Source organism: Colias eurytheme, chromosome 20 (assembly GCF_061535395.1).
Source record: "Colias eurytheme isolate Ceu_HAF_F1 chromosome 20, ilColEury1 Martin Lab GWU primary, whole genome shotgun sequence".
Lineage (NCBI taxonomy): Eukaryota > Metazoa > Arthropoda > Insecta > Lepidoptera > Pieridae > Colias > Colias eurytheme.
Window position 1 is genome coordinate 9,712,119 of NC_142999.1, and position 25,060 is coordinate 9,737,178.

The window sequence follows — 25,060 nt, forward strand, 5'->3', positions numbered from 1 at the left end:
GAAAACACTAATTTAATGTCTGAGTGTGTACTTGTGTGATAGGTTATACCACAGAATACTAAATAGTAAATACCTACTTAAAGACTGGTAATACCTGGTGTAACAATATTTAAATTTTATTAATATTAGCTTGACTTTTGATGTTAATCCTATACATTGTTTCTGTATAATATTATAATGTAGTAATAAATTATTTGTCCCGATTGCCGTTATTATCATGTTGCTATATTATTATGACTGGATAGTGACTGGTTCCCGTATTTAAACAATCTATGGTGACTGGTGTTAAGATCGAGGCCGAGGGTATGCGCTATAATTAATTTGCTATCGGTTATCAAGAAACATCTGTGGACAGCAAACAGATCAAGTAAAAACTTAAATTAGTAAAGTTTCGTTTACCCAACTTGGTAACATCTTGAGCGTTAGGTTTTTATATGCCTGTCTCTATTGACTTCTATCAACTAAAATCTCTAAAACCTACTATAATACTAAAACCTCAGAGCAATTATTATTCCTCTGAGACTAAAACCTATAAAGTCTCAAAAACGTTACATAAAAAATATTAAAAAAAAACTTAATACTTATACCACAGATTATATTATACCAAAGACAATTTGAAACAACACGCGACCGTCACAACGACGCGGACGCGCCGGCCGGTGATTTCAGATTTGACACAATTGACATTTGACAGTAGGAAAAATTCCACCGACTGGCGATCGTGGACCACCACTTCATTAATTTTATTTTTTTATTTGAGCGAACGTTTGGTGCGTGTGGTCGTGAAACGTGTTGTTAAGTTTTTAATTGTTTATAATAACATAAGTCAAAATGAAGGGCGACAAGAAAGTAGACCTCCAAGCTTTAAAAGATATGGCCAATAAGCTGAGAATCGACAGCATCGTGGCTACAAATGCATCGAAATCCGGGTAAGCACAATATAACCTCAAAAGTAATTTGCCGCTTACTTGAAGGACTAATGAAGGTTAAAGTTAGATATTCCTATTAGAAACTTATTATTCATTTCTAGACAAACGTAGAAAACATGATTAGCATTGTAGTTATAATAATTTAGTTCCCCTACTTTACACGTTGAAATAAAAGTTTGGTAAGTAAAGGTACCGGCCGTACCGCAGTCCGCAGGGGTCTCTTAGCAACAGAGTAACGATTCAAAGGTCAAGTTACAATCGAAACGCTCCAGAACACATTATTTCAAAGTTATCGAAAGTAGAACAAACACCAATAATTGAATATAAGGGTATCTGAGTTTCTTCATTATGTTATTCATTCATTAGATAATAAAAGAAAGTTATGAAATTATGAATGTAATAATATTATTTAGGTTTTACCTTATTACTAGTCGATCTATTCATGCAACAAAAATTAAAATTTTAAATTATGACCTTTCCTATTGATGATTACATTGGCTTTGCATCAGTATAATTTCTGTAACTAAGTGTCATCAACATTCTTATTTATTTCCTTTTTGGTTTAAAGCACAGAACAGTAAAAACATATAGAAGTGCGATAATGTCATAATTAGTATGAAAACCAGTGTCGCCAAACCCACACATTTAAACCGATAGTTATACAGTACACTACAAGTAAACTATGCCTTTGATTGGACAGCTTAATTTGAGTAAAAACTGACTTAGGTTATAAATTCAGCATTTCAATATGTACCCTAACGCACCATGTTACGGTTTATTTTAGTATAACATCCCTAGGTATATTAGCTGTTTTGTTTCTCATTGCACAGAAATTCCAAATTCGAAAACATTCAGCTACTCCACAACAGAGGGCATTAGTTTTCGATAAATATAACTTTGAACCTCAACACATAGAGATAAGGTTGAAATTTGTGTCACTCAACATTAATGACATTAACTTGATATTTATCTGATGCTATGCCCTGAGGGATGTCAGCCTTGTTATCGATAATTCACAATTAAATATTTTTTTTGTATTTTTCTTTTCTTTCTTTTATATGAGTATAGTATAATGTGTCACATTTTGGAGTATGTTTATTACTACTAAGTACGTCTTTTTATATTATTACTAGCGGTCCGCCCCGGCTTCGCCCGTGGTACATATGGAAAATAGATGTTGGCCGATTCTCAGACTTACCCCATATGCACAGAAAATTTCATGAGAATCGGTCCACCCGTTTCGGAGGAGTATGCAGACTAACATTGTGACACGAGAATTTTATATATAAGAAGATTATTAAATAAAAAACGGAATAGAATAGTATTAATCTATATTTACAAAATACAAACAGAAAATATGCATTATTTTAAATCTTGGAACTGCCGTAGGTTTGCTGTATCGGTGGCCTTTGTTAGACCGCTTAGTGCTGTTCGGCATCCAGTTAACTCGTCACGTTGCATTTATCCATTTCTCTTTTAAATTAGCCTCTTTGGGAAATCTATAAATAAATTGGACAAATGAAAGCTAAGGAAAAATAAAATAAAATTTAATATTTATAATGTTTATCTTTTCTAAAGTATCGATACTGTCGATATGCGCCACAAGCATCACTAAAGCGACATTCGTTTGTTTATTGCAATAATATTCCAGAAAGTCTTGTTTGCTGTTCAATCTATAATAGTACTAATTTCTTACGGATTAAGGTTCATTTTGACTAGATATTTGTATACAATTTTGACAAATTACGACAAGCGAAGTTATAACATAAAATATAATTAAAATAAATAAAAATAAGACTTACCGATGGTATGAAATGCCTCCATTGCTGATATTATTTCGTCTGCTATCATTTTTGCACTCTAATACCGAACAACAACGTCCTAATTAATGAATAAATATGGAAAAAAGGTTTGACAGCTGACAACCGACTCGAATATTTTTCTGCGCACAACTGAGAGCAAGTTAGGTGATCTTACCTTACTAGTGACACGTGGGCCACGCCCACATCACACTTCTATCTACTTTACTGTTCTGTGGTTTAAAGTCATCTTCTTTTATTATAAAATAATTACTTATAGAGAATTTTATAAAATTTTTGATAGAAAATATTCAGATATTTGAACTTGTTTTGCCAAAATATGATATGATATTGTTCAAGGTCAACAGCTTATTAGGCTTATATATATAAGACTGATAACAACTTTGTAATGAAAACAAGAATATTGATTTTTATTATGCATTAAAACTAACTAGAGAATAATGTAATTTTCTTATCCATTTGATACATCTTAATCTTAATATATATAAACCTCGTGTCACAATGTTTGTCCTCAATGGACTCCTAAACCACTTTTAAGCACGGTTAAAACCAATTATAATAAAATTCGCACACCATGTGCAGTTCGATCCAACTTGAGAGATAGGATAGTTTAAACATGTAGGTACCACAGGCGAAGCGGGGGCGGACCGCTAGTTGTAATATAAATTGAGGATATCTTCTGAACAAATATTACTTGCTTAGGGAAACAAATTTACACACATGAATCCCTGTTTTCTAAATCTTCCTTGTATTAAAGGATAACTGAGTAAGGTCACCTTGTACTACCTGCGCCGCGGTTTCACCCGTGTGGTTCCACTCCTGTTGGTCTAAGCATGATGATATAACCTTCCTAGATGAATGGGCTATCTAACACCGAAAGAATTTTTCAAATCGGACCAGTAGTTCCTGACATTAGCCCGTACAAACAAACAAACTCTTCAGCTTTATAATATTACTATAGATTAATTATATTTTATACTTCAAATGTCAATAAATCTATTGATGTCACTATTGCACAACAATATGAAAATATACTAACTTTGTGTAAGTTAGTGTAAGACATGTTGTGCTAAAGTAACTGTGTGTCGTACTCGCAGCAACCTACCATTGTTGTGTGCGGCCAGTAGCATTCAGACATTCATAATATCTAATTAATTATTGAATAATTAAAGATATTCATAATCTCAATGTGAATAAAAACTATTGTGAAAATAGATTCATTAGTGTTTGTTTTATAATGACTACATAACTATAAATGCATTAAAATTATGCATTGTATGCTTCAGTGATTAAGTAGGCAAAATGTATGAAAGAATTGTACATGTCTGTAAAATGCATTTATAAGAAAAAAAAATAGGATTTAAAAATATTGTATTTTTACTTCCCCATTTCAATTTCTATTTAACTAAACACACATGCTTGATATTGTATATCTGTTAATTCAATAAGGAAGTTGCCTGATTTATTAGTATTTGTCATATCTATACTAATATTGTAAAGCTGAAGAGTTTGTTTGTTTGAACGTGCTAATCTCAGGAACTACTGTACCAATTTGAAAAATTCTTTCCGTGATCAATAGCCCATTTATTGGGGAAGGCTATAGGCTATATCATCACACTAAGACCAATAGAAGGGGAGCAATACGGGTAAAACCGCGGGGAACAGCTAGTGATTTAATATTTAAAGTTCTGCATAGTGTAAATTATTATTAAAAAAAACCGCAATAAAAATTTTAAGTGGAGATATGTATGCTATAACAATATGGTATTTCCAGTCACCCGACATCATGTGCGTCGATGGCAGAGATCATGTCGGTGCTGTTCTTCCACACCATGAAGTACAAGGTCTCCGCGCCAAGGGATGCCTCCGCAGACAGATTTATCCTTTCAAAGGTATATTATTTAGCTATTATAATGTGTTGTTATGAAAATTGTGTTCAAATACTTAAAAAAAATTAACAAAATGCTTAATTCCATAAATCTGTGTATTGCAACTAACACATAATTTACCTGAATTCATTTGTATTTATTTGTTTTTACCTTAGATTACACAATAGAGAGGACAAAATAATAGATGAATTTAATGAATGTACAATGTACATAATTTGTGATATATTAGAAGTAAAGAGAAACATCTTCTATTAAAATTAACTTAACTATTCTATCATTAAATCATAAATGAATATCATATCTAGAAATATCATAATAAGGTTAATAATAAACAAGAAATATCCATTTACAATAATTATTGATGATAAAATATTCATTTACCTGTCACACCCTTTTTAACAATGAAATTTTAATAATTTGCTGAAGTAATGCCTAATCACTTATATTGTTTTCCATTATTATGTGAATTGACTTCAATGAGATCATACAACCTTGACACTGATAAACAAAATTAAGTTAGTGAAAAACGTTTTAAAACAATTATCTCATTATTAATGCAATATTTTTTAAGTGAAATTTCTTTAGGTGCCTTGAGAGAAAATATTTCAAGGTCACGTCATGGAGTAGGGTGACGATTTTGGTATCTTTGAATCTTGCCAAAGAAGTTTCACTTCTGACACATGTGCTCGACACTGGATTTTTTTTGTGGTTTTACAATCATTGTTATATTGTGAAACAATAATTTTTTGTAATTTTTTGCACAACAAGGTCAATGAAATGCACTAATTCTTTAGAGTGTAACACCTATTGTGCTAAAGTAAATGTATGTCGTACTCGTAGCAACCTATCATTGTTGTATGCGGCCAGTAGCATTCAGACATTGTACTTTTACTTACATAAAAATGCTTTTCTAACTTACTAAATTGATACTTATGATATACATAGAAGAATGGTATTTGGTGTCATGCATTATGGAAAATGAGTTTTATGTTGCCTAATTCATTCAGAAAATTCCAATCCCATTCAAATAGACTTTGTTTAGAAGCGCTTTTAAATATTCATAAGTCATAACATTTTTTTTTACCGACTTCGTAAAAAGGAGGTCACCATTTGGTTTGAACAGTTTCTGTAGAGAAGAGCATGACCAATATATTATTTTATCCATCTTAATAATTTAACATTTTTATAAGGATTTCAAGGCTATACTAAATATGAAAAATATTATCCTTATAAAAGGGTCACGCAGCCCCAATTCTCTACGCCGCATGGGCAGAGGCTGGTCTCTTCCCCGTAGAAGAACTGAAGCAGCTACGTCAGCTGACCTCTGACTTGGAAGGTCACCCCACACCTCGCTTGAGCTTTGTGGACGTTGGTACCGGGTCGTTGGGACAAGGGCTTGCTGTAGCGGCTGGTATGGCGTACGTCGGGAAGTACTTCGACCAAGCGCCATACAGGTAACATTCATTTATTAATGTTAGCTATAACGCGAATCAGGTAAAAAGAACGCTGGATGAAAGTAATGGGGTGTGTTTTGGCATGTATCGAGTTTAGCACGAAAGTTATTTGCTGCTTATTTTATTTTTGAAGTAGGCTCTCGAGTCGTGGCTTCGCAACTACATATTTGTTATTCATAACACCAAATAGACCAATAAATCGCCAATGCGCAGCTTAACCGTCAGCGTTCTTTTTACATGACGCGACCTATAACCTTTTTGAAATTAATTTGTAGTTCATGCTAGAAATGGATTAACTGTAAAACTTTAAAATCATTTAAATATGTACTTTTGAAAATGTATCCTTTTTTTACCAGGAAACTCATAAATTATTGTAAACAACATGGTAATGGTAATTTAACTTGATTAAAGTTACATTATCAAATCGTCTTTTTATAGCTTTCATTTTTTCCATTTTACATACGTCTTTTTAACAATTTTTTTTACTTTTTACCACAATAAAAAATCGCTTTAAAGCTTCCAATATTCAAACTTTTGAAGCACTTTTGAAACGTCATTAGGTACATATTATAATATTAGGTACATATTTGCAGGGTATACTGTCTGGTTGGTGACGGGGAAGCAGCAGAGGGCAGCGTGTGGGAAGCGCTGCACTTTGCGAGCCACTACAAGCTAGATAACCTTGTGGTGATCTTCGACATCAACCGATTGGGGCAGTCTGAACCCACCTCGCTGCAGCATCAGGTATGCAATTATATATATTTAGCTTTGTATTATTTTATATTGTATTAATTTGGGTTCCTTACCTTAGAAAGCACCATAATATCTGCAAAGAGTTATTATCAGTAGAGAATGTTACATATTTTTCTCAATTTAATGGCAAGCCAAACATGATTAATGAATATCATACCTAATCTGATAAAGTATATTTTGATATGATGTTATGATAATACCACAGAATACATAATAGTAGCTAAACGCTACAGAACGGACACTCTCCGCCTCCCGCCAAAATTAAACTTACCTCACCCCCGCGCGATCAGACATAAAATGGGCCATATTTTTCTGCAAGGACGATACGCAACGAAGATTGACAACATTAATCAAATTGACTTAAAGTAATTTTATTATTTTGGATTTGTGATTATCGTTTTTCGTAGAAAATGGTTAGATATTGTGCTGTTTACGGATGTATTTCATCAGAAAAACGCGAATTTTTTTTACGCTAGTCACAAATGTGCCAACCATAAAGCGTTAACACACACATTTGCAGTCTCTACAGTGTGACTGTCAAAACGATCATTTTGTATGGAGTGTCCGGGGTGTGATAATACTATCTTTGCCGGCGTTACTTATCTATTAAATCACTTGTTATCAGGGAAATGTTTTCAATAAAAATTTGAAATAAAAATTATGACATCAGACTTAGGATTTTGATTTTGTTTAATGAGTACCTACTTAATTTCTATAGAAATCTTGTAAGATAATTCTGAAAATAAATATTGAAATGAATCTAACTGTGAATAAAAAAAAGAAGGTTCATTAAAATAAAACAATATGTATTCCAAAAAAGTTAATCATTTCTTATTAATCAGAGATTCCAAAAAAAACGACTATAATATTAATTACAATTCCATTATATGAATAGCATAAAAATCATCAAGTAATTAATCACAAGTCTATGATAAGCACATAAAAAAGCAATCCGAGGGTATATTCTCTTAATGTAGACAAAATGTGCGATATAACTTGTGATTTGATAACACTATGATGCAACAGGTTAAACCTACCTTGCAGTTATCATCACGCACAGCATCTTAATATTTTTATATTACTAGCTGTACCGCGCGGAGGCTTTCCTCGATAAATGGGCTTTCTAACACCGAAACTATTTTTAAAAATCGGACCAGTAGTTCCTAAGGCGCGTTCAAACAAACAAACAAACTCTTCAGCTTTATAATATTAGTATAGATTGTTATTTTTCACATGCTTATGTAATTTAGTAATAAGAGCTATGTTGGTAAATGGCCATGGCCTAGCAGGTCCATGTTATAGATGTAATTATGTTATTGGATATTGTATTTTGTAACATGAAATAAATGATTCTTGTATTTAATTTGAAAATCATTATGCATTATATATTTCTTTTTGAGGATGAAAAAATGTATGAAATAACAATTTATTTTATCTTAAATATTAATGTACTTAATAGGCTTTTTAATTTTCTTTTTGACTCAATATAAACTTTATTAAGTACTTATTTACACCTTAAATGTTTAAATAACAGGTTTTCTGCAAATTTAATTTAAATAAAATCACAACGTTAAAGAAAAAAAACGTAGCAATATTGTTAAAAATCAAAATCAAAAATATTTATTCAGTAACAAATATGTTTACAATTATATCAGTCATTGAGACATCCTTTTAAGCATTAATAGCTTGTGTTAGAACATCTCGCTCTTCCTAGAGTACATTACCATTTATTGTTACATGAATAACATTTTCTTCAATAAAGTAAAAAGTGATATAAAGATAAATATTACGTAAAAACTATTCAGATATATTATAAGCAACAGAACAGGTGTGTATCTTTGTGTATGTGTGTGTGTTAAATTGTTACACATCAATCTTAACTACCAAAAACAACCCTTGCAATTTATGAACATTCAAACATTTCAATAAATAATTTTATTTATTTTACCAATAGATGGACATCTACGATGCCCGTGTAAAGTCCTTCGGGCTCCACTCCCTCGTAGTAGACGGGCATGATGTCTCCGAGCTTGTTAAAGCCTTCGATGAAGCTTCCACAGTGAGCGGCAAGCCCACTGCTGTGCTCGCTAAGACTTACAAGGGCAAGGGCTTCCCCAATATTGAGGATAAGGATAATTGGCATGGAAAGGCTTTGGGTGCTGATGGAGAGAAGATTATCAAGGTACATATTTACTTGTTTATTAAATTTTTTTTCCCCATTTTATTGTGTTGTTATTAATTCTGGCTGGATTTGAATATTTGGGTAATTGAGTTACTTAGTAATTGTTTAAATCAAAATTAGTTCAAAACAAAATTTAAATTAAAAGCAGTTTTTATCACTGAAAACGTTAGAAAAATACATCAATTTAACATCTCATATAAAATTTCTATACCATAAATTGATTACATAGTCTAAAATAAAAGAACCTCTACTGTTCTGTATGCAATAAATTATTTATTTATTTATTAAAAGATGTATTATTTTCGCTTGCAGCACCTCCAATCCCAAATCAAGAACGCGTCCCTCAGCCTCAAACCCGTGGCCCCCGTGGCCCAAGCCCCACAAGTGCACATCGGGGACATAACCCTCTCCGCCCCACCTGCATACAAGCTTGGGGAATTAGTTGCCACGAGATTGGCCTACGGAACTGGTTTGAAAAAGATCGCTGATACTAATATGAGGTGATTATCTAGTTATCAATCTTTAAATACCTTGAATACATTGTTCATTTAATATAGATCTATATGGCCCTTTACACCGTATGATTTAAGTGAATATTTTCGAAGATATTACAGATTTAAAAATTGCGGCGGTACCGGCCGGCCGCCCGGCTATATATTTTATACCCGTGCGAAGCCGGAGCGGGCCGCTATGTTTTTATATACAACGTTCATAGTTTTGCTGTAGTGTATTTAGTATCAGCATTGCACCCGTGCGAAGCCGGGGCGGGTCGCTAGTAATCTATAAAATAATACGCAAAAACAGGACCTTTGGTGTAAAGGCAGCTTTATTGCAATTATTGTTACGTCAAGCATTTTACTAGATTTAGTTTGGAAGTGCTTTTGAATCGTCGGAAAAATATATACAAATACATAACACAGGTGGTCCACAATGAGTATTAAAAATGTAAGATACATTGTTAGATTTAAAGACGTAAAGCAAATATGTATTCCTATCTTTGACAATAACTAAACATTATAATAAAACATATGCACCAAGTAATTATTAAAAAGAGGGCTTGTCTGTACTACCCTTTATACACAGGTGCTAAAGCAAAGTGTTTGTCGTACTCACACAGCCACTGTTGGCTGTGATGGGCAGTAACACTCACACATTGATTTGTAGACAGCATAATAAAATAGAAAACGCTCACTTATAATAATACAAACGCTCTTACATGATAACACGCGCACTAAACCCACTAACACGATACCCGTTCACTGTTCACTAAAAAACGCTGTAACACGCTACAACACGTGCACTGACGCACTACAAACACTTTAACACACTTCTACATGCACCGTGACGCATCATAAACGCTATAATACGGTACCATACGTGCACTGATGCACTATAAACGCTCTAACACTTTCCCATGCGCTCTGACGCACTACAAACGCTCTAACAAACTTTAAAACGCGACTCGTGCTTATATCTTAATATTATAATTAATTAATAATAACAAATTTGATTGCAGAGTGATCGCAATGGACGGTGACACCAAGAACTCTACGTTCAGTGACAAGCTGAGAGCCGCTTACCCTGAAAGGTAATTTATCCCTTTTATTTATGTCCAAAAGAATATATTTTAAATTGTTGCGAATCGATTATACCTCTAAATAGTTTAATTGCGAATCGATTATAAATAGTTTAAATTTTTTATATTTTTGAATTGTAAATTCTTGATTCGCGTTGAGAGTAAAATTTCAAGGGCGCGTCATGGCAATACCGTTGTAATAGTCTAAGATCCCACAGCAGGATTAGTGCGTTCATAATTATTTTTTTTGCTAAAACTAAAATTTTATGTATATTATATATTTATAATTAGGAGAATATCGACTAGGTTGCCAGTTAAAATTTGGCCGCAAGCATTTTTATTAAATTTAATAAATAAATATATTAATAACAAGATTTCCGCCCGCGGCTTCGCCCGCGTTTGCAAAGGAAAACCCGCATAGTTCCCGTTCCCGTGGGATTTCCGGGATAAATACTATCCTATGTGTTAATCCAAGTTACCCTCTATATGTGTGCTAAATTTCATTGTAATATATTCAGTAGTTTTTACGTGAAAGAGTAACAAACATCCATACATCCATACATCCTTACAAACTTTCGCCTTTATAATATGTATTAGATAGATAAATTTTATAATAAATTTTCAAATAGATTTTTCGGAAAACGTTTCGTTCACTTGTTGAAGTGAAACTTCTTTATCGGGGTTGGAAAAAAATTTAGTGTAACATTTTTTTGTTACGCGTGACATTTTTCCGTTACGCGCCATCTTTTTCTTATCCCTACTACGCGTGATTCGACGTATTTCTGTAAAGTTGCATATATAGTAAATTATTTTTGAAAAAATAAGGTCATAAAGAAGTTTTACTTCTTACGTGTGTACACTAGTACACGCACACATTTTTTTATCATTCGTCCATTATTCTTATTTATCTAATTAAATGTATATAAATGAATGTTCCAGATACGTGGAGTGCTTCATAGCGGAGCAGACGCTAGTGGGTGTAGCGACGGGCGCCGCGTGCCGGGATCGGGCTGTTGTCTTCGCTTCTACATTCGCAGCTTTCTTCACACGCACTTTTGACCAGGTGACACACAATATATCTATCTAAAAACAATAAAAAATTCAAATTCAAATTCAAAATTTATTTATTTTTTCACAAAATTTTAACGTGATAACGTTTTTAAAATCGTTTTGGTCGGGTGACATGTTCAGAAACTTGTGTCACACCAAAACCTCACGAGCGCGATCGCAGGTATAACGAGAGAGAGAGACGGACCGATCTCCCGTCTCATCTCGAGCGCTGCCACCAATAAGACGTTATCACGTAAACATCTCGATCGTAAACCTACTTTACAAAGACCAATTTTTTTTTTTTTACTATAATATAACGTTGTGTCCAGATCCGCATGGGCGCCATCAGCCAGTCGAACGTGAACCTGGTCGGCTCTCACTGCGGGGTGAGTATCGGCGAGGACGGGCCCTCGCAGATGGGGCTGGAGGACCTCGCGCTCTTCCGCGCCGTGCCCACCGCCACTCTCTTCTATCCCAGGTGACTGCTCTACTGGTTATACTCTATGTCACGCTCTATCTCTCTATTTGTTCTATACCTAAAGCACAGAATACATAATAGTAGCTAAACGCTACAGAACGGACACTCCGCCTCCCTCCAAAATTAAACTTACCTCACCCCGCATGATCAGTCTAACGGCCGAAATTAATAATATATCCGTAATCCAAGATTTAATTCGATCGCAGATATTTGCATATCTATGGATCGATCTCCTATCCGCGTCCCAATAACGAAAAGTGACAAACCATCGTTATGATATCCGGAGATATCAAGATATCCGTAGATATCTTTTCCCTCTTTGACCATTCCGTTTTATGCAAAACCAATACTTGGATGCATCGTTTATTTCTAACTTAAATTTCAAAAATAAGTATTACACGTATCTATAATAATTATTTGGTACCTACTTTTTACTTTTGATGTATTTATTGGGCTCTTGGAGTTTTATACAGGTTATATTATTACCAATTTGAAATGTGATAAATCCTAAAAGATCTGTATAAAACGGAACGTCACGCCTGCCTGTTTTTGACAGATGACATGCCCGCCAAAACGCCTTCTACTGACGCAGGACGCTCTTTTTTCGTTGTATTGGTTCCGACGATATCTGTTCATAACTTTTATAGTATAAACTTTCTGATCATTTTGTTAAATTATATTCATTGATTTACATAGATTTTGTTAAATAGCAATGGACTCTGAAGTGGTAAGTGACTTTTACGCATCCGTACCATTAATAATTTTGTTTCTTGGTAGTGACGCCAAATATGTTCGAACGCATTTTTTGTAAGAATATCTGTTTATTTTAGGTTCGAGGCAAACCTCTGACGAAGGATGAGACAAAATTATTGCTGGGCTTAATTGAGAGCAGCCCAATAATTTTGTCTAAAACAACAAACGCCGCCAGCAACAAGATGAAAAATGAGGAGTGGGTCAGCCTGACACACAAATTTAATGCCACTGCCTCTTTTTGTCGTCGATCACCCCAGCAGCTGCGTTTAAAGTGGGAAAATTTAAAGAAACTTGCTCGTAAACGCAGCACAAAAATTAGGATGAATCGCATCCAAGTAAGTGTTATAGAAAAATTTTTCATCTTTGTTTGAAATTATAGGTACTCATTACGTATAATGTTAAGTAATTTAGTACATAGTAAGTACATCAGTTTATTATTTTCACAGACTGGCGGTGGCATTCCAGAGTACATTCCCCCGGATGACATTCTGGACAGAGTGGCCGATTTACTGGGGAGTACTGCAAGCGGCTTTGTTGTGCCATTTGGTGGTGACAAAGAGGAAGGAGTTTTTGTTTGTACTGGTGATGGTGGTGGTGGTGGTGATGGTGGTAGTGGTGGTGATGGGGCTGGGCAGGCTAGGGTGCTGCCGGTAGAATCAATACCAGTGTTGGTAGACACGGGTATTGGTACTACCATGCCAGTAACCGTATATGATACAAATAGTACTTCATTTCCATTATCTATAGTTAATGGTACTCTTATATCAGAAAAACCTATAGATAATGCCACTAACCATGAAGCTAGTAAACTACACACACCCAAGAGGCTTACATTGAGTTCGCCTAAAATAGGTAAATATATTACCATTCATTAATAATAATTATGATCATTGTATCCTATAATTACTACAATAGCCTAATATTAGTCTAGTGGTTACTATCTTTGAGTATAGAATCAGTAGATTCATGCCTTCTGGCTGGTATTTATATCAAAAACCAGCTGACACTTGCTGCTTCAATCATTTCCCCCCATTTTACTCCCTGAAGAATAGAATTTTCAGACATGTTTTTTTTTTGATGAATATGTTTAAATAATTCTTGTAAGTAGTTATAGATAGTATTATAAATATTTAAATATGTTATATATTATATTTATCAGTTTTCTAGTACCCATATCACAAGCTATCACTTACTTTGGGGCTCGATTGCAATGTGTGTAATGTCCTAATATATTCATTTATTCTAGGTAATAGTAGGTCAAATATTAGCGTAATCCATCCTGTCCAGTGGTTTGAGCTGTGCATTGATAGAAAACAGATTAATTCTCTGAACTAATCACATTTGACAGGTGATGGTTTTACAAAAATGTATTGGGGAGCATCCTTTCTCTTTTGAAAGAACCTTAATCCTAGGCTTAAGATGAAAAGTATTATAATATCTTGTGTAGTAAAAAAATTAATTTGGTTTGCAGGTAAGAAGAAACTCAAAAGTACGGATGGCAGTAGTTCTGCTCGAAATTTAGCAATAGCAGAATATTATACTGCCAAAAAACAATGCTTAGATGCTAAGAAAGAATTTATTTTATTACAGAATGAAAAATTAAAATTAGAAATTGAAAAACTTAGAGGTGGTCAATGAAAACCAAATCAAGTATACCTATAATAATATGCTCAATAATTTTTTCATTGATTAATCGACACTGTAATATTATAAAGAGGAAAACCTTGTTTGTTTGTTTGTTTGATTGTAATGAACTCATGGCTCATAAACTACTGAACCGATTTTAAAAATTCTTTCACCATTCGAAGTTACATTATCCACGAGTAACATAGGCTAGGTTTTATCCCGGAAATCCCACGGGAACGGGAACTATGCGGGTTTTTCTTTGAAAACGCGGGCGAAGCCGCAGGCGGAAAGCTAGTAAAATATATAGAAAAGACCTACCAAGAGATGTATTGTTTATATAATTATTATTTATTTTATATGTACCTTCTCAATTTTTCATTTTCTATTTTTTTTTAATTCTGTAATAATATTATTATGATAGCATCTAATCATAGTTTTTTGGTAGCATACAGATGGTGTATGAATTCATTTTTATTTCTATGTGAATAAAAAATAAAATATTTCAATACTATAGTCTATTCTTTTATTTCAAAATTAAAAATACTACATTTTATATTTATTTTGAAGTAGGTTCTGTAACTACACTTTTTGAAAGATCAATAGGTATGTATAGGCACATACATACCTCATAAAAAAGGAAATAAAAATTTAAAATAACACAGACATGTTAAGATTAACTTAAATATACTTTGCAATTATTAACTACTATACACAGTAATCAAAGTAATCAATAATTGGAACTGAATATAACTTGTGTATCTACTACATAATAATTATTACAAACAATGGACAATAAATAACAATCACAAAATAATGCCTTTATCCTAACTAAACTTATCCTAACACAAAATAATTATTTATAAGATCTGCTCTTGTTTGTACATCTTGGGCTTCCATATTTGTATTATTTTCTTCATTGGTACTATTTGTAGGAATGTCCAAGTCAACCTCAGGAGGAACTTCTTCAATACTGTTACTTCTACAAATATTATGAAGCACTGCAGTGGCAATAACTATTGACTGGGCAACGGGCAATGAAACCCGCAGTGTGAGAGCCACAACAGGAAATCTTCTTTTCCACACTCCGAACGTCCTAGAATGTTTTGGTTTAAACCAAATAATACTAATTATTATTAAGGTTGAAAGTGTGTAACAAACAGATAAACACAAACACTCCTTGGAATTGCTCAGTCAGGCAAAAAACAACATAATATGAATAAATTTAAATAATATATTTACCACCTTATTCATAAATGTTCAAAAGTGCCAGAATAGCGATTAACTGTTTTGTCTCTTTCCTTCAACTATCAAATAACTGTTGATAAACAAAGACAAAACAGAATATAACTATTTCACTGATATTGAATGTTTATGAATAAGGGGGTTAGAATTACATGGAATATTACCTTTCAATTGTATTTCTGGTCCTAATGTGTGCTTCGTTGTACCTGTGTTCAGCTTCAGAACTAGGGTTCAACAGTGGTGTGAGTAGATAGCTTCGATTTGGATAGGCACTATCTCCAAGTAACCAGCGGCCATCATACTGCCCTGCATCACACTGAGCTGTAAGAATGTTAAATTAAATTTAAATTATTCATTAATCATTAACAAAATTTCTAGTAAACCATAATACACAACCTCTGAGAATGGAATTATTGAAAATTGTTGCATCATGGGTGGAACCCGGCCAGCGAGCAACCACATTCATCAGTCTCAAATCTGCATCACAGACTCCTTGAATGTTTAATGAAAAGTAACCTTTCCGATTTCTAAATTCCTCACCTATTAATAAACCTGAAAATTTTTATATTAGTAGACAAGAAATTTACAAGCAATGATTAAACAAAATGCAGTAAAATTATAATTACATACATGGTGACTGTATACGTATGTGAGTGCAATCAATAGCTCCAAGAACTCTGGGAAACTCTGCAATATCATAAAATTTTTCTGCACTTCTTTGGTGCACAAAAATGTATTTATCATATAAGTGGGCTATTGCATATGAAATATCCCGGACTATTCTGCCTGCTGTTGACTTTGATACTCCCACAAAGTCAGACACAGAAATCAGCATTGTGCCTAATGCATAAAACCTTAAGGTCAGCAGCAGTTGATGCAGTGGTGAGACTCCATGATTTCTGGAATAGATATTGTTAAATTTAAGTAGGTATACGATTAATGCAGTTTATAAGATATGATTATTTTTAACCCACCTTGAAGATTTTACACGCACAGCAGGCATAATTTCTGTCAACAGAGAGTTTACTGCTGATTTCGATAACCTAAACCTAAAGGTAAACTCTGCATCATCCAGACTCTGCATGTAGTTCACCCTTTTCATTCTTCGCACAGAAGCACGACGTGACTGTTCACCAGCATCATTGTCGGTATCTGTATCCCAGTCTGATAATTGAGCTAGGACTTCCATATCACTGTCACTATCACTAGAACTCGAGAATATTGCCAAATCCATTACGTTTTACGAATAAAATCTACAGATTCAACCCTAGAATCTGAGGAAAGTCTAAGATCAAGATTAAAGATTGTTTACACCGATCGATCGAAACGTCAAACGCGAGAGATATGTTATTGACACGCTCAAACTGCCATTTTCGAACAGAGGTCTATCTGTAATCTGTGATCCGTCCTCCCACAGATAGATTGGTTTTTGAGATTGCAATTTCGATCCACGGATTGTTTATTGGCACACTTAACTTAAAATCCGGATCACATTTTCGATCGAAAATCTGCAGATATTAGATTGGATTGAATATTAATTTCGGCCGTAAAAATGGTCCACATTTTTCTGCAAGGACGATACGCAACGAAGATTGACAACATTATTAAATTGACTTAAAGTAATTTTATTATTTTGGATTTGTGATTATCGTTTTTCGTAGAAAATGGTTAGATATTGTGCTGTTTACGGATGTATTTCATCAGAAAAACGCGATTTTTTTTTACGCTAGTCACAAATGTGCGAACCATAAAGCGTTAACACACACATTTGCAGTCTCTACAGTGTGACTGTCAAAACGATAATTTTGTATGGAGTGTCCGGGGTGTGCCTAAAGTACGGCCAACGAGAAGCGATACCAAATGTAAACAAATCACATGCAAGGTCATTGGGAATAGCGGGGGCCGGGGGGGCGTAACTTTTTAAAAGTTGAATTTATATAGTTTAAAAAAATAGCCAGCAAATTATAATATGTAATACCAAAAAGGATAGTCTATTTTTATAAATTTTATCATAATTTGAATTATTGTATACTGTAGATTTAAATTAAATAACGCGAATGATAATAATTTTCTGAATCATAAAATACATATAATAAGAATAATAAAATGACCGCCCGAATGTTGGCGAACCCGTCTTCTTGACGTTGTTATATTTTCGCCGGGAGAACGAGACATTACGACAAAGGCTTGATGGAAAGAGATATTAGATTGTCAACGCCACAGTTGTTATTTAAGTTAATGACCTTTTGTATCGCTTCTCGTTGGCCTTACTTTATGTTAAAATCTCCTTCCCACTCTATACGTTGCTCTACGTGTTAAACTCTATCATTTATTGTTACTCTATTTTTTGTTGCAAATTAAATACTCTCACTCACTCTATAATATGTTGCTCTTTATCTCTAAATCTGTTCCAGCCCTCACTCTATTATTCATTATAAAAAATAAATATGCACTGAGTAATTAAAAAAGGGGGTGTATTCATAGCACGCTCTAACTACAGGTGCTAAAGCAAAGTGTTTGTCGTACTCACACAGCCACCGTTGGCTGTGATGGGCAGTAACACTCACACATTTATTTATTTAATGAATACAAATATTTTTCCTACTTTCATTAAAATAATGTATGTAAAACTAAACTTTATTTCTTTCTATTTTAAGTTCAATATCTTAAACTATGTATTACTATTTACTAACTGTATCATCGGGATAAATAGCATTTTTCATATAGGAAACATTTTTATATCATTTATTTACACGCTTTTATTAGTATTTGACGATTTTGACCGATATAAACGGACAAATTTAATTCGATCTTTGTACACTTATCCACGATCAGTGACCGTACAATAAATATCGAATATCGAAAAAATTTATAAAGTGTGTGGTAACGCCAATATAATTAAAATAGTAAATGTAGAAGTTAAACGTTTATTGTTTGTGGTGTGTTCCTTCATCCTTCCCTACATACGAGCACAACCAATCATCGCGTGGTCACTAACCACGTGACACGTCCAATAAGACGTGAACGCGACGTTCGTGTCGCTGCAGTCAGTCGGGTTCGCTCCGTGCCTTCGCGAGGTTCGGGACTCGGCCACCGCCGGAGAGCTTCCACGAGGCTCTCTAGATCATCAGGCATTGTGCCCTTGTAACACCACCGGGGTATCCCGTGCCCCGGCCCTTGGTCGCGCTCACCGCCGCGTGTGTGTTTGTGTGGAGTGTGGGACTGGACGCCGTTCTTGCCCGCCGCGAGCTGGAGGACCCTGACCGCGTGGCGGCGCGTGTGTTCTGGACGCTACTCCCTCCGACGAGGTACGTGCCGTGTGTATCCTGTCTATCCCTCTTTGCTAACACCACGTAGATCAAAATACAGTCCACTTTCATATCGAGAATATATTTACGTATATTTTTATATTGGCGCGACCATTGAGTGGTCCTTCGAGCCGGATAATACCTGATGATTCCACCGCCCTTATTAGGATACTCATTGTGTAGGACCTAATAAGCGATTAGTAGTATCTTCAATGCGAAATACTATTTAATATACCGCATATAATAGAACGACAATGCGTCTTCTACTATTCATATAAAATATATTTTAAACCCGCCCTTATTAGGATACTCATTGTAGGCCCTAATAAGCGATTTAATAGTACATTCATTGTGAAATAACTATAATATACCGCATAGATCGACATTGCGTCATCTATTATTTTTTGCTTAAAATATATTTTATTCCGCCCGTAACATTAAGTTACGCGTATATTATTATTAAAATAGTTAATTAAAACTATATTCATATCGTTTATCCGCAGTTATAACGCTAAAATCATTATAAATCGAACATATTTCATCATATTTATTTATCCGCTACCCGCGCTCGAAATTTATAACGTTATCTAGGTCATTCCGCGATCCGCTGTTATAATCCGACCATATTGAAAATTCATACTCGGTTCATATTACGCTTGCGTCGCTGACCTACTATATTTAGTCGTATTACTTGTTATTGTAACTTGTATTGTAACATTCTCTGTTTGAATATATACTTTTGTTATTAAAAATGCCGCCTAAGAAAATGACTAAGTTACCTGATAGTGACGCTTCGGATGTTAATGATTCGGAAGATATAAATGATTCGCAGTTATCCATGTTATTAGCTAAACGCGAAATTATATTCGAAATGGTGCAAAGAATTTATGATTTGTCCTTGAACATTCAAAACAACGCTGCGCTTATGGAAAGTTTCCTTGACGAGTCCGCGCAGGTAGAATCATTACGCGATGATTATAAACAGTGTTTAGACGAATACAATACTCGCTTATTATTATTAACACCTACCGCGAAACCTGATTATAAAAGCCTCGTTGCATTCGAGTCTTTATATAGCAGGATTAAAAGAATTAAATCGCAATATTCGCAGCCAAGTCCGTCACACGGAGATATTAATAATTTGCATAAAAATAGGCCTAAATTACCGCCTATCGAATTAGTACCATTTTCGGGTGATATTCGCTCATTTCCGCTGTTTCTTTCGAATTTTGAATCAGTTGTTCATAACAATCCCGGCCTTACAGATGCCGAGCGTTTATATTATTTACTAGGTAAATTAACGGGGAAGGCCACAACTGTTATAGCTGGTATAGCCCCCTCCGCTGAAAATTATAATTTAATATTACAAACTTTAAAAAATAAATATGATGATAAACGTATGTTGGTTTCCGCGTATTTAAATCAAATGTTTGATTTTAAACCTTTGCATTCTCCGTCCGCAACAAACTTTGATTTATTTACAGATAACTTTGTTAGCGCAGTGCGCGCCTTACAAAATATAAAGTTAGATAATATTACAGATTTAATGATTGTTCATATCGCGTTGAAGAAGTTAGATTCAGATACTGTTCGCGCTTTCGAGACTAAGTTTGGTAGTGAAATGCCTACTTTTGATAACTTAGTTCAATTTATTCAAACTCGTGCGAAGGTATTAGAACGCATTCATCCTTCCACAAATTCGGGAATAAATAAACCGCCTCGAAATAATAATTATAACCGCAGTTTAAATAATACTTCTTCCGCACCGCCTAAGACGTATCAGTCTTACGTAACAACCGCTGATTCCGCATATAGTTGTCTTTGTACAAATATAACGCATCAACATTTATTTAAATGTTCAAGTTTTCACAAAATGAGTCCGCAGGAACGTTTGAAATACGTAAAGGATAGAAACGCGTGTATAAATTGTCTCAGTATAAAACATCGAGTTTCTAGTTGTTCGTCTAATTCTAATTGCCGCATTTGTAAATTAAAACATCATACGATGTTACATTTAAAACGCGAATCTTACATTCCCGCGCCTGCGTCTCACCCCCCGCCGCGCAGCACACCGCCGTTGCCTGCGCCGTCACCGCCGTCGGGCGAGTGCGTCCGCTCCGACATTGCGCTATGTACCGCTAGCTATACAGCTGATACTGATAACGCATTTCAATGCAACGCGCCCGCGAATAAACAACATACTATCTTATTATCAACCGCTGAAGTCGTATCTTATAATTGTAAAGGCGAACGGCTTGTTATTCGCGCGCTTTTAGATTCCGCTTCGCAAAGTCACTTCATTACGAATGAATGTTGTGAACGTTTAGGTATTAAACCGCAGAAAACCGAACGTACTATTATAAAGGGGTTCGGTGGTTCAGAAAAAATTGTAAATAGTAATTCCGTAAATATAAAATTTTATTCGCGTCTTGACAACAACATATCTTTTAATATTTCACCGCTAGTTGTTGATCATGTTACGGATTTACTACCTACCGCTGTTATAGACACTTCTGTCTTATCGCATATTTCGCATTTACCGCTCGCAGATGAGAGTTTTGGTACGCCAAATAAAATCGATTTATTAATCGGTGCTTCTCTGTTCCCTCATCTGCTTCTCCCCGACGTAGTTCATGCATCTCGTGACTCGTCGGCGCCCGCTGCATTGCGCACGGTGTTAGGCTATGTAATAATGGGTTCAGTACCCACCATACCTAACATACATAAACCGCCCTTGACGTGTTGTCACGTTCAAGAGACCGCCGCTATTGACTCATTAGTCAGGCGTTTCTGGGAGCTCGAGGAGCTTCCTACCGCACCGCCCGTTCAACATCCCGATGATGTTGAATGTGAAGAATATTATAAATTAACTACAACCCGCGACCCCGTGAGTGGCAGATATATTGTTTCGCTTCCATTTAAGGATGATTTCTACACTCTCGGTGACTCATTTAATATTGCCCGCAAGCGTTTCATGTGCCTCGAAAGAAAGCTACAGGCTTCACCTAAATTAAGGTTGGCATATGATGACGTCATAAAAGATTATCTAACGAAAAATTATATTTCACCCGCGCCTCCGTATGATCCGCGTGACCCTACACCTATTTATATTATACCGCATCACGCTGTTCTGCGCGAGGATAAATCGTCGACTAAGCTGCGCATGGTTTTAGATGCTAGCATGCCAACTTCTGGAAGCCAGCGTTCGTTGAATGACCTTCTGCACGTTGGGCCGAATTTACAAGGCAATTTGTTTACAATAATTTTAGGTTTTCGTCTCCACGCGATTGCCATGACCGCCGATTGCCGCCAACAGTTTCTGCAGATATTCGTGCGTGAGTTTGATCGTCGTTTTCAATGTTTTTTATACCGTTTCAGCCCGCAGGATCCGCTGCTTCTTTATCAATTTAATCGAGTTTGCTTCGGCATCAAGTCTAGTCCTTATCATGCACTGCGCACGGTAAGACAGCTCGTAGAAGATGACGGCGCGAAATATCCGCTAGCGAGTGGCATTGCGTCTTCCTCGTTGTATATGGATGATATCGCCTTCTCTATTCCCACGGAATGTGAAGCAGTTTCCGCGTCGCAGCAGCTCATCGATTTGTTTAAGGGAGCTCAGTGGGATCTTATTAAATGGAATAGTAATAGCAAAAATGTGTTAGATAATCTTCCCGCTTCGCACAAACTTTTACCCTCCGCGGTGGAGTTTGATAAGACCGTGCAACATAAATTACTTGTTCTGCATTGGTCTACTGTTGATGATTGTTTTCATTTTAAAATTACCGCTCCCGCCGATGTGATGTGCACTAAGCACTCCATCTTGTCAATTACCGCCCGTCTGTGGGACATGATGGGCTTCGTTGCTCCCACAGTCGTGTATAACATCCCATCAGATAATTTCTACCATGTTTCTGGTATTGAAAATCCCGCTGACATTCTTTCGCGTGGCATTATGCCACAAAATCTCGTCTCGCACCCTCTGTGGTTCCACGGACCCCAGTGGGCTCGTTCGGACCCATCTGAATGGCCTCTTAGGAGTCTCGATGGCGAGTCTATTGCAGACATTCCCGAACGAAAATTATTAATGCACACTGTGCGCCCGCCTATAAAGCATTGCGCTTTATACGATACCGCCCTTCGCGTCTCGTCGCGTCGTGTATTTTATATTTATAGGTTCCTTATATTATTAACCCGCCGCGGTGTTATGATGACCGTAGAGGAACCTAATTTCGCTGAGAATAAAATTATTCCCGCCCTGCAAAATAAATATTTTGCAGAGGAGTATTCTAATATACTCTATTATAAATTTTATTCGCAGGCTTTCAACCGCTTGAAGCCTTTTATTCGCAACAGACTTATCCTCATCGGACGTCTAAGCGATTCCGCCCTGGATTATGCACATAAGCATCCAGTGATATCACCGCACAATGATCACATAATTATCATGATCATTGATTATTATCATATTAAATATATGAATATTATAACACATTTGTTTCGTGTTATTTTAATAACCGCGCTTTTATTAGCTTTACCCGCGCCGCAAGTCAAATCTGATCACGTCAGTTTACTTGATAGGCATTCGCTACTGGACAAGTTAGTCCAGTCGTTTTGGAAACGTTGGAGATTAGAATACTTACACGGTCTGCAGGTTAGGCAGAAATGGAATACGCTTTCCACACCTATTACTCCTGGAACGGTCGTGGTTGTGATAAATGATAATACACCGCCCCTAACCTGGCCTTTAGCCGTCGTAGAGAAAGTACATCCTTCAAAGGACGACGTCGCGCGCGTTTGTACAGTTAGAACCGCCAAGGGAACTTACCTTCGCCCGGTCGTTCGTTTATGTCCGCTTCCAAGACAATAGTTATATCGCATTAGTATATTACCGCAGTTAGTTAAGTTTAATTTTAAGTTTTGCACCGCTTTCGTTTATAATTTCTTAGTTATAATACCGCCGTGACTTTGGGAATTTTTTATACCTCGCTCGCTTTACGCGATCCTAGAGTCATAGAATTTGTTAGTTGTAATACCGCCGTGACTTTAGGAATTTATATACCCCGCTCGCATTACGCGATCCTAGAGTCATAGAATTTGTTAGTTATATTTCCGCCGTGACTTTTAGGATTTTTTATTATCCCGCTCGCATTTTGCGCTCCTAGAGCCATAGAACTTGTTATTTATATTACCGCCGTGGCTCTTAGGACTTTTATCAACCCGCGCGCATTATGCGATCCTAGAGTCATAGTTTTTCGCTGTATCTTATGATTGGTTTTAAATGGTGACCCATTTAGGGCGGGTGGATATGGTAACGCCAATATAATTAAAATAGTAAATGTAGAAGTTAAACGTTTATTGTTTGTGGTGTGTTCCTTCATCCTTCCCTACATACGAGCACAACCAATCATCGCGTGGTCACTAACCACGTGACACGTCCAATAAGACGTGAACGCGACGTTCGTGTCGCTGCAGTCAGTCGGGTTCGCTCCGTGCCTTCGCGAGGTTCGGGACTCGGCCACCGCCGGAGAGCTTCCACGAGGCTCTCTAGATCATCAGGCATTGTGCCCTTGTAACACCACCGGGGTATCCCGTGCCCCGGCCCTTGGTCGCGCTCACCGCCGCGTGTGTGTTTGTGTGGAGTGTGGGACTGGACGCCGTTCTTGCCCGCCGCGAGCTGGAGGACCCTGACCGCGTGGCGGCGCGTGTGTTCTGGACGCTACTCCCTCCGACGAGGTACGTGCCGTGTGTATCCTGTCTATCCCTCTTTGCTAACACCACGTAGATCAAAATACAGTCCACTTTCATATCGAGAATATATTTACGTATATTTTTATATTGGCGCGACCAGTGTGTTTATAAATTTTTTCGATTATGTCGCGATTTTTCAATCCTTGGTTAAAATGTTTTGCCGAAAAACGTATTCAACGACCATTACAAAGATGCGTTCTATTGCCCGCATATTTAAGTAATGCAGGTGACATTTTTAAAGTATTATCTAAT

The 25,060-nt window shown here is 35.9% G+C and overlaps 3 protein-coding genes and 1 long non-coding RNA gene across 4 annotated transcripts in view; 3 read left to right on the top strand and 1 right to left on the bottom strand.

Moving 5' to 3' along the window:
- Nucleotides 1-774: 774 nt before the first annotated feature.
- The window catches only part of LOC149899879 (transketolase), a 28,059-nt gene continuing 3,773 nt past the window's right edge, over nucleotides 775-25,060 (top strand). Inside the window, exons 1-9 of the mRNA XM_090113924.1 lie at nucleotides 775-929; nucleotides 4,524-4,641; nucleotides 5,875-6,092; nucleotides 6,686-6,836; nucleotides 8,800-9,027; nucleotides 9,340-9,527; nucleotides 10,544-10,615; nucleotides 11,543-11,666; nucleotides 11,983-12,131. Coding sequence (XP_089970050.1) covers nucleotides 832-929; nucleotides 4,524-4,641; nucleotides 5,875-6,092; nucleotides 6,686-6,836; nucleotides 8,800-9,027; nucleotides 9,340-9,527; nucleotides 10,544-10,615; nucleotides 11,543-11,666; nucleotides 11,983-12,131 — 1,346 coding nt within the window. The 5' untranslated portion in view covers nucleotides 775-831. The remainder of the gene's footprint in view (nucleotides 930-4,523; nucleotides 4,642-5,874; nucleotides 6,093-6,685; nucleotides 6,837-8,799; nucleotides 9,028-9,339; nucleotides 9,528-10,543; nucleotides 10,616-11,542; nucleotides 11,667-11,982; nucleotides 12,132-25,060) is intronic.
- Nucleotides 2,244-2,965, bottom strand: LOC149899880 (uncharacterized). Its single transcript, XR_016457898.1, has 2 exons — nucleotides 2,732-2,965; nucleotides 2,244-2,428 (listed from the first exon to the last, which is right to left on the bottom strand). It is a non-coding gene; the product is annotated as an uncharacterized LOC149899880 (long non-coding RNA).
- Nucleotides 12,610-15,023, top strand: LOC149899881 (uncharacterized). Its single transcript, XM_090113677.1, has 4 exons — nucleotides 12,610-12,858; nucleotides 12,962-13,219; nucleotides 13,331-13,736; nucleotides 14,356-15,023. The coding sequence occupies exons 1-4, from the start codon at nucleotides 12,844-12,846 to the stop codon at nucleotides 14,520-14,522; spliced, it is 846 nt and encodes a 281-aa protein (XP_089969803.1). The 5' UTR covers nucleotides 12,610-12,843; the 3' UTR covers nucleotides 14,523-15,023.
- Nucleotides 20,190-24,793, top strand: LOC149899882 (uncharacterized). The gene has a single exon (XM_090113869.1). It carries the CDS (start codon nucleotides 20,460-20,462, stop codon nucleotides 23,925-23,927), a length of 3,468 nt encoding a protein of 1,155 aa, XP_089969995.1. The 5' UTR covers nucleotides 20,190-20,459; the 3' UTR covers nucleotides 23,928-24,793.

What these genes read in the sequence shown, in the direction of transcription:
- LOC149899882 (XM_090113869.1), top strand. Translation starts at nt 20,460, where the DNA reads ATGTTGGTTTCCGCGTATTTAAATCAAATGTTTGATTTTAAACCTTTG.
- LOC149899881 (XM_090113677.1), top strand. An exon ending in TTAGGATGAATCGCATCCAA is followed by an intron (nt 13,220 to 13,330) that starts GTAAGTGTTATA and finishes TTATTTTCACAG; the next exon opens with ACTGGCGGTGGCATTCCAGA. An exon ending in ATTGAGTTCGCCTAAAATAG is followed by an intron (nt 13,737 to 14,355) that starts GTAAATATATTA and finishes TTTGGTTTGCAG; the next exon opens with GTAAGAAGAAACTCAAAAGT.